This window comes from Amphiura filiformis, chromosome 18, assembly GCF_039555335.1.
Source record: "Amphiura filiformis chromosome 18, Afil_fr2py, whole genome shotgun sequence".
NCBI lineage: Eukaryota > Metazoa > Echinodermata > Ophiuroidea > Amphilepidida > Amphiuridae > Amphiura > Amphiura filiformis.
Window position 1 is genome coordinate 49,061,104 of NC_092645.1, and position 8,499 is coordinate 49,069,602.

General features: G+C 37.8%; 1 protein-coding gene across 1 annotated transcript; it reads left to right on the forward strand.

Moving 5' to 3' along the window:
- Positions 1–2,707: 2,707 nt before the first annotated feature.
- Positions 2,708–7,909, forward strand: LOC140139628 (retinoschisin-like). Its single transcript, XM_072161332.1, has 5 exons — positions 2,708–2,711; positions 3,610–3,882; positions 6,511–6,681; positions 7,420–7,568; positions 7,695–7,909. Exons 1-5 carry the CDS (start codon positions 2,708–2,710, stop codon positions 7,845–7,847), a joined length of 750 nt encoding a protein of 249 aa, XP_072017433.1. The 3' UTR covers positions 7,848–7,909.
- Positions 7,910–8,499: the final 590 nt, after the last annotated feature.

Sequence of the window (8,499 nt, forward strand, 5' to 3'; positions counted from 1 at the left end):
ATCACATGAAATAATGTAAAATCACATGAAACAATGTCAAAAATCGCCGAATTGCAGTCATGTTAAAAAATTAGAAAATCGAAGCGCCGAACTTTGGGAACTAAGAAGTGATTTTCGGGCAAAATAGGGACTTGATGAACTGAGATTTCATCTTTTGTGGGTTCTAGTGAACTAAAATGGGTCAAAGTTCTGCGCTATGTAACTTAAAAATTCCAATTTGTGCTAAATAACCGTGGAGCATGATCCAAATGTGACTGGGTCTTTAAAAAGAATTGTCGGAGAACATGAAAAAGGGACGCCGCACATACCAGTACCACCTGTGCATGTGAGTGCCCAACCCGGCATTAAGCTCCACTATTTTTGCTGAACCATGCAATTGTCTCATCCTATATTAGTCTTAACCCTTACTTCCTTACTCAGCAACCTTTTGGTCTTAAATTTACATATCTCCAAATGCCAAGAAGGTATGACCCCAGCATGGTGTCACATGAAAGAGAAAAATGTAAAGTATATAATACAAACATTTCCCCACCGGGGGCGACACTCAACATAAACCCAAAATGCCAAAGAAGTAAAACGCCCGGAATGATCTCAAATGAAAGAGAATAAAGTAAAGAATATAATGGAAATACTTTCCCTACCGGAGGTAACATTCCTCAGAAGACCTGGGTCAATATACATATTTTGGGGTTCTTTTCATTTTAATCCTGGATTTCTAAGTGATCCTCACGTATGTACATGGAAAACACTGTGACAATACGTAGTGTATTGTCACGGTGAAGACCGTGCTTGGAAGAGTATACACGCTGTATGCTAGCATACGTATGGTCACGGTGTATACCGTTGTCAAAATACCACGTACTTTAGTACAGTAATAACGCCCTCTTGTGTGTATTGGGTCTTTTGCCTGGAACCCATACCCATGAGGAAGAGCCAAATTAAAGTACGCATTAGAAAAAGTTAGAGGACATTTCCTACATAATACTCACACACTCAAGGGTATAGACCAATTGCACGTATCCACTCCTTTCGAAAGCCGTATCTTGCTAAACAAATGTATTTGGGCAAAAACCACTTGAATATGTTATCTTCATATACATGCAATTTAAAAAAATCAAAAACCGACACAGGTACCTGATGTAATTTCAACAAAGCATTTCACTGTTTTGTAGTGAATGTGGATGTGGATGACAGCGTGCTGCCATTCATACTACAGTTCATTCATAAAAATATAGTATCGACCATAAAGTATATGTGACCGTCCACGACAAAACGCTCGTAAAGTCGGCCCCTGGTCAAATTTGTTTTCTTCCGTGTTTAGAAAATATATATCATAAGCTTTACAATGATATATTATTTGATTTCAAACGATATCCAGAAACGGAGTTATGGCTTGTTAAACTTTGATCCTTCAGCAAAAGTGTACACTATTTTGGTGCTACATTATTTCTCTTTTTCCATATTGCTGGTATTAAATATCAATTGGTCATAATTGGCGGTCACTTCAAATCATCCCCAAGTCAACGAGGTTTAGGAATGTCCTCTCATTGTTAACCCACCACTTGAAGAGGATTTAGCCAAAGCAAACAAAGACTAAAACTATTACTAATTCTATACATAAGTATAAGCTCATTATCTTCTTCAACAAATAGGATTAAAGATTGGTGTTTGACTGGACTAAAATGAGAAACATGTAGAACAAACATTAGGTACATATGAATACAACCTTTATGCACATTTTGCACTGTAACTCGAAATACAATTTACCGACTTTACGAACGGTTTGTGATGGATGGTCACACATTCTAGCAAAATTTGGACACTATCCGGCTATTTTCCCTATATGTACCATGCACTATTTATATATTCTTGTATCACACGAAAATAAGCCATTCAATATTATCATTATTACTCATATCAGGCTTTTTCCTATGCGGTACAATGAAAATTTAAGCTTACCTAGCCACCGGGCCTAGGCCTAACCAATGTGCATTGTAATGTAAGCTTACCTTCGACCTTCTTGTTTTCTGCTCTTTCCTTTGCCAAAGACCGTACATTCTGGTTATAAACATGTTTATTGATAAATGTGGATTACATCTCCTATGGTTATTCATGGGGCACCCATAGTGGGTAGGAGAACATGAAAACTAATATGAGATACTGTATTAGGATCACATATTAAGTATCATGTGAGTATACTCTTGTACTCCAGAAGACAGGATCACCTATTAAATGTGCGACACTATGGAATATAAAAACTAGTAATTTGATAAGTTAATATAAGATTTTTCACGGAATAAATCTAAATAATATGATTATGCAGTTTATTCCGTTAAATATTTACCCATAATTTCCCTCATTCTTCAGGCCCTGCCCTCTATCGGGTGCTAATTTAAAGTTTAAGCTTGATTGCTATTGTCTCTTTGTAAGCCTGCGGCGCAACCTTGAACAATATTGTCTCTTTGTAAGCCTGCGGCGCAACCTTGAACAATATTGTCCTTGAGATAACGCCCCGTATCCACCCCCAGCCAGCCCCATACCTCATTTCAATTTTAACATACCCATATCCTGCTTTTTATATTCCATAGTGTCGCACATTCAATATGTGATCCTGTCTTCTGGAGTACAAGAGTATACTCTCACATGATACTTAATATGTGATCCTAATACAGTATCTCATATTAGTTTTCATGTTCTCCTACCCACTATGGGTACATGGGGTTACTTGTTTATAATCCCCCCCATGTGCCGGTACGGTTGTGTGTGTTGTATTGTGACGCGTGTTGGTGCTGTCAGATGCTGTGACTATGGTAACGCAAGAAAGCGTACAAAAACGAATATTAAAACAATATTGTATTGCATCCGGGTATTTTGGTGATCACCCAAATGTTTTTCCACGCGGAACAATTTGAGACCACTTTGACCAAAAACACTGGTGTTCCAATTTTGTCTAGGTGCGCTCACTGTTATACTTAAATTAACTCGTCTATAAATATTTCTAATGTACTTGACGTTTTCATTTCGAATTCATAACCTCATTAATAAACGCGATGCGTGCGATCCAATTACATTTAGTTATTTGTGAAAACGCGAACGCAAATCGAGGTCATTAATATCTCACAATTGACCGCGAAATGCGTATTTGTTCCAATGTCGCACACAATTGACCGGCGTTTGCGTGTTGTTGTGCGTCGAACAAACTGCGCGCGCGCTGGCTGCCGTATTTGGATTGCGCGCTACCATATTTGCACAGATTGTGATACGCACTTTTGTTATTGGTCGTCATATTTTAGCCTGATCAATTTTTGGAAAGGGAAGATGTAAAAATCATCTATTTTTATAAACTTTTGAGCAAAATTTTGTGTTATTTTGTAAGGTGAAGAGATTAAAGTGACGGTTATGAATGAGGTTAATAACTGCGCATCGGTAATATGTCGGGCATTGTGAAAAATCTAAACATTTTGCTTTGGACCTCGGAATATCTCTCGGGGCTACGCCCCTCGGGATATTCCTCGGTTCCAAAGGCAAAATGTTTAGATTTTTCACAATGCCTCCAACAACCGATGCGCAGTTATTAACCTCTAATTAAAATATTTTCTTCATTTCCAGCTCATCTGGCTGTGGTGCAGAGCCACCTTTGCGTTCTGGAAAAAATACCAGATCCTTCAAGAAGCGGTGTCATGAGATGGTCTCTACCATTTGCAGAAATATGTCTTTGTCAACGCGTGGTAGCACCTGTATTCTTGAATGCCAAAACTTGCCCAAGAAGGGATAACAAGGATGGTGATCTGTGGTTTGTTGATGACCCACAGCTACTCATCATGCGAAACAACTGGAAAAGAGATATACTTGATGATCTCTTGGATCGCACTACACATTGTGGTAAATAGCTTCGTATACTCAGAATTTAAAAAAAATAAAATCCCAATAAAGCAACAGAAATAATAGATGAAAAGACAATGTATTCTTTCATCATGTTTATAATAGGAGCGAGCAAAACTATATGATTTTTTTTATCGTAATAGCATCATCATCACCATCACCATCATCATTATCATGATCATCATTTTCATCATCATCATCATCATTATTTTTTTATTATCATCATCATCATTATCTTTTCATATTATTATTATAAAACATTTATATGGCGCTCCACAAAGCACAGAGCGCCTCATCTAAAATCAGCATCTAAAATTACATAAACCGCCATTCCCACCAAACAACGTACCCTTCACATCAATAGCATATTCATTTATCATGAGTATAGGGACTTGTGCAATTTAACAGTTTAATTTCATCCTTGTAATTCTATATCAGTTTGGTACTTACCTTCAGTTGCAAATGAGCTTTTATCCACACAAAACATGAAACACATGCTAGGAAGTAAATCATGTTGTGTGACTTTAATATAAGTGCAAGTGAGTTAATAAATGTTGTCACACTCTTGTCTTCACCTTGAAAGTTTTTCAGACCAGGTTAATGTCACTGTGATACGATTTCCTTCATCGCTGATGCATAATAGTGACGTCAGTGCGTATTTTATTGAGCGCAGATTCAAATTGCTAGCGTTCGCCCAAAGCGCTGGCGTACACACTTAAAAAGGCCGTCTAGATGCAAGCGTGAAAAATCTGCCTCAGCGCGTTGACCGCACTGCCGCGTCAGAGTGAATAATGGTATAGACGAATCCAACGAGCCAAGTCATGGTCAGTATTTGGTCGGCCATTATAGGGTCCCCGCATGCACCAAACAGGTGTTGTGAGTGCCCAATTGGGTGGATTAAACCCGCTTAAAATTCGATGTTAGATTGTTTTGTGTTGTAAACTGTCATCATTCTTTTTTCTACATGTAACGTGGGTGATAGAATGCAGTTTAAAATACCCTTCAAGGCCGCATCATTTCACATTTTAGGTGAGATAGCTGGGTTCCGTCCAAAGATGTTTTACTTTAGTAAAACCTAGATGAGCTTATCTGTATACCGCTGCGTGGCCGCAAACGTAACCGTCTCGGCTGAAACATGCATGTAAGTGAATCAAAAAAGGTACGGCAAGGCTTTTTCGCATCACGTACGTCGAAGTTCACTTTCCAATTATGCAATCTGTAGTTAGGATAACGAAAACGACTGGTAAGCAAGTCTACTAAATTACCTCAAAATGTGAAGGAACAAATGGCGGACCCGTCGCCGGTCCCTTTCCAGAACTAATACAGCATATCTAGCTATTATCAATATGGGGTCATCGGTTTGAATAGTTTCCTTATATAAAAAACTAACACCTCCGCTATATGGTATTTCATGATATAACATTAATGGAAAGAAAAGTGCAAATGCTTTTCGTGTTTCGAATCGGACGAGTAACAAACTATATGACGTCATGATGTAAACAACGTCCGGGTCATTAACAATTAATTAGGTAAACCCAAATATGGAAACCTCCAAAACTATGCAAATTAGGTGTTCGACGAAACAGAATACGATCAGCCCACCTCCAAAATTATGCAATTGAGTTGAGGCGGTTACGTGAACATGAACACTAATGCGACTCTTGTGTATACCGACCTCTGTGGTCCCGTCGCGGCTATGGCTGCCATTGAGGTGTAGGAATGCGTGAAATTAGATTCGTCAATAACAGGATCTTCTGCCGCTTCCTCATTACTTTTGGCGCTATTAACATACTCGCCCTTACTTCCATCGTGATCTTCATTTAAGTGATCAATAAAAATTGATACATTGTGCTTCCGGTAGCTAGATGGAGTCATGTTCAAGTTGGGGAGGAATTAAGTGCATAATATTGTTCATTCTATAATAATTATTGAAAACTAATAGTGTAATATCGAAACTGATTATTTACTTGTCAGGTTTAAATTCAAAATGTGTAAAAAGTTGAATATTTTAAATGGCAATCTTTATATAAAATAAAAATATGGTTGAAATTGAGTAAATTGACATCTTGGTTTCATTGTTGAATTTGGTTAATGTTATAACATACGCTGTGTCGTTTTACTCTGGAATTTCATCTGATAGCCACCTTGCCTTGGCATTTTCCATCAAGTGGACCCCGGTTTGGACCTTATACTTAGTATAAGGTCCATTAGAATAATGGGCGGGGAAAACCTCATATGTAATTTCAAAGGTCAAATGCAAAACCTCATAAGTAAAAAGTGAGCCAATTACAAAACCTCATATGTAACGATGTTGCCATTTTGTGTGAGACGCGTAAAACGGTTAATATTTAACAGGATTTACATAGAACATGGTGTTGCTCATTTGTTTATTTACAGAGACTTATGCAATTTACAGATAAAAGGGAAGCAGGAAAGGTGTGTTGGGACATTTTCTTCAAGTTGACACACAAAAATAGAATTTGAGCAAAATTGCACATACGAGGTTTGAAATCGGGGCCCACTTTTTTACATATGAGGTTTAGCATTTGACCTTTGGAATTACATATGAGGTTTTTCCGCCCAGAGACGATATTCATCCATTCTTGTACAAAATGTTTCAATTTCCAGTTTGCATCGATGATCTGGGAATGGAAAATGGTGGCATACCAGATGCGAATATTCAGGCATCATCAGAGTGGAGCTCTGGATGGGCAGCCACAAAGGGAAGGTTGAATGATCCCAGTTCATGGTATTGGGCTGAATCCCAGATAGGACCAATTTGGATACAAGCTGACATAGGTAATCACACTACACCATGTAGATTTGGTAACACTTTATGACCAAATTTATTTTAAGCTTCATTTGCATGAACTCCCGATAAATAAATTGAGAAAAAATTGGATAACCAAAATGAGAACATGTATTATAAATGGTTCAAATCAGCAGGGTTATTAATTATGATTCTGTCTTGAATGCGAAACGTTAATTTATCAAGGAACTTCGGGGAGCTAGGGCTCCTCATTTTTTGTACTCTAAGGGGGCGGGCATTTTCTTCTGAAGGGGATCCCAAATGTCCATAAAGTCGGTGTCAATAACATTGCGACCCCCCTATTTCGGCAACAAAAAAATTCATGACCCCCCTTATTCCTTAAACAGGCTAAAATTGTATTGAAATCAGTCTTTTTGAATGAAATAAACACATCTGTGGTCATCTTGTTTTTCTGTCCAAAAATGTATGACCCCAGTATATTTGGGACCCCCTCTTCCGAAGAAAATGCTAGACCCCCAAGAAACCAACCTTGTTCAAAACGCATTCATGGTATTCGCCGTGTTTCCAAAAATTAAATACACATTTGCCGTAAGTGTTTACTCAATTGTTTCAAACATTTTCAAAAATATTTAAAAGTACATCTATTGTCAACATAATTCAGGAAATTATAGTTTGACGTAGGTGCGATGTACTGTTCATGAGTTGCAAGCGAAAAAGGTCATAGGTCAATAGCTTAAACATATTTTTTCAATTTCTTTCATCTTTAGGTTATCAGACCTATGTGTCTGGTGTTAAAACGCAGGGTGATGAAGATACTAATGCATATGCTGACTGGGTGACATCATTCAAAGTGGCCACATTCGTGACTCCTGGTGCCAACGAGGTGTTTGTTGAAGATCAAAATGGAAATGCGATTGTAAGTAATGACTGTAGTTAAATATTAGGTATATATTGTCTAATACATGCTCATGAATATGCAAAAAATCCAATCGGTATGATGTATTTTGTGTTTCTCATTGAAATAACATTCTCTCCCTTATAGACATTTTGGCCGGGTAACGTTGATTCCTCTACCGCGGTAACCACAACCTTTTCTGATCCAGTCTATGCCCGTATTGTACGCATCTACTGTCTGACCAAATCTAGAAAGCATTACGCACTGAGATTCGAGATAATAGGATGTAAAAAAGACTAGATACGTGACTCAACACGACTGAATGAGGCGGATGTCGGTAAATGTAAATGCAAATTTGTACATGACAACATATATATCCGTGGTGGGTGTGAGATCATGAATCTGTTCATTATTATGAAGGCTGCTCTTTTATTTTCTACATTTTTTTCTTGCACAAACTGGGCGAAAATTGTGCTTTAGCTAATTTTGTGAAGTATATCAACAGAATTAGAGCAGTTGTGGCTCAGGAGACAAGATTATTTTAAGGACTATTTGGATTGTACACTTTATACAAAACTTAGATTTGTACTATTGTCATATTGAAACGCATTGTATACCACTAGTGTGAAACGACACATTATAGGGTATGTGGTTACAGTTTATGTAACATGGAAACTAAATTAATTTGGGGCACGGGTCCTATTGTTAGGAGATTCAAAATTATAAGGTGGTGTGGAGTGGCGTAGATTTCTTTTTGACTTCGGGGGATGAGGTTGGAATACAGCACCTTTTGGAATAGGGTTATGGTACAAATGCGGGTGAAGCGCGGAAAAAATGTGTGCCATATTGAAGCTAAACTGGTGAAACATGGTGCAAAGAGTAATACATTCGCGCGAAGCTTACAAATATTGACATTGTAGGCTAAAATGGCCAACTATCAGGTTAATTTGGT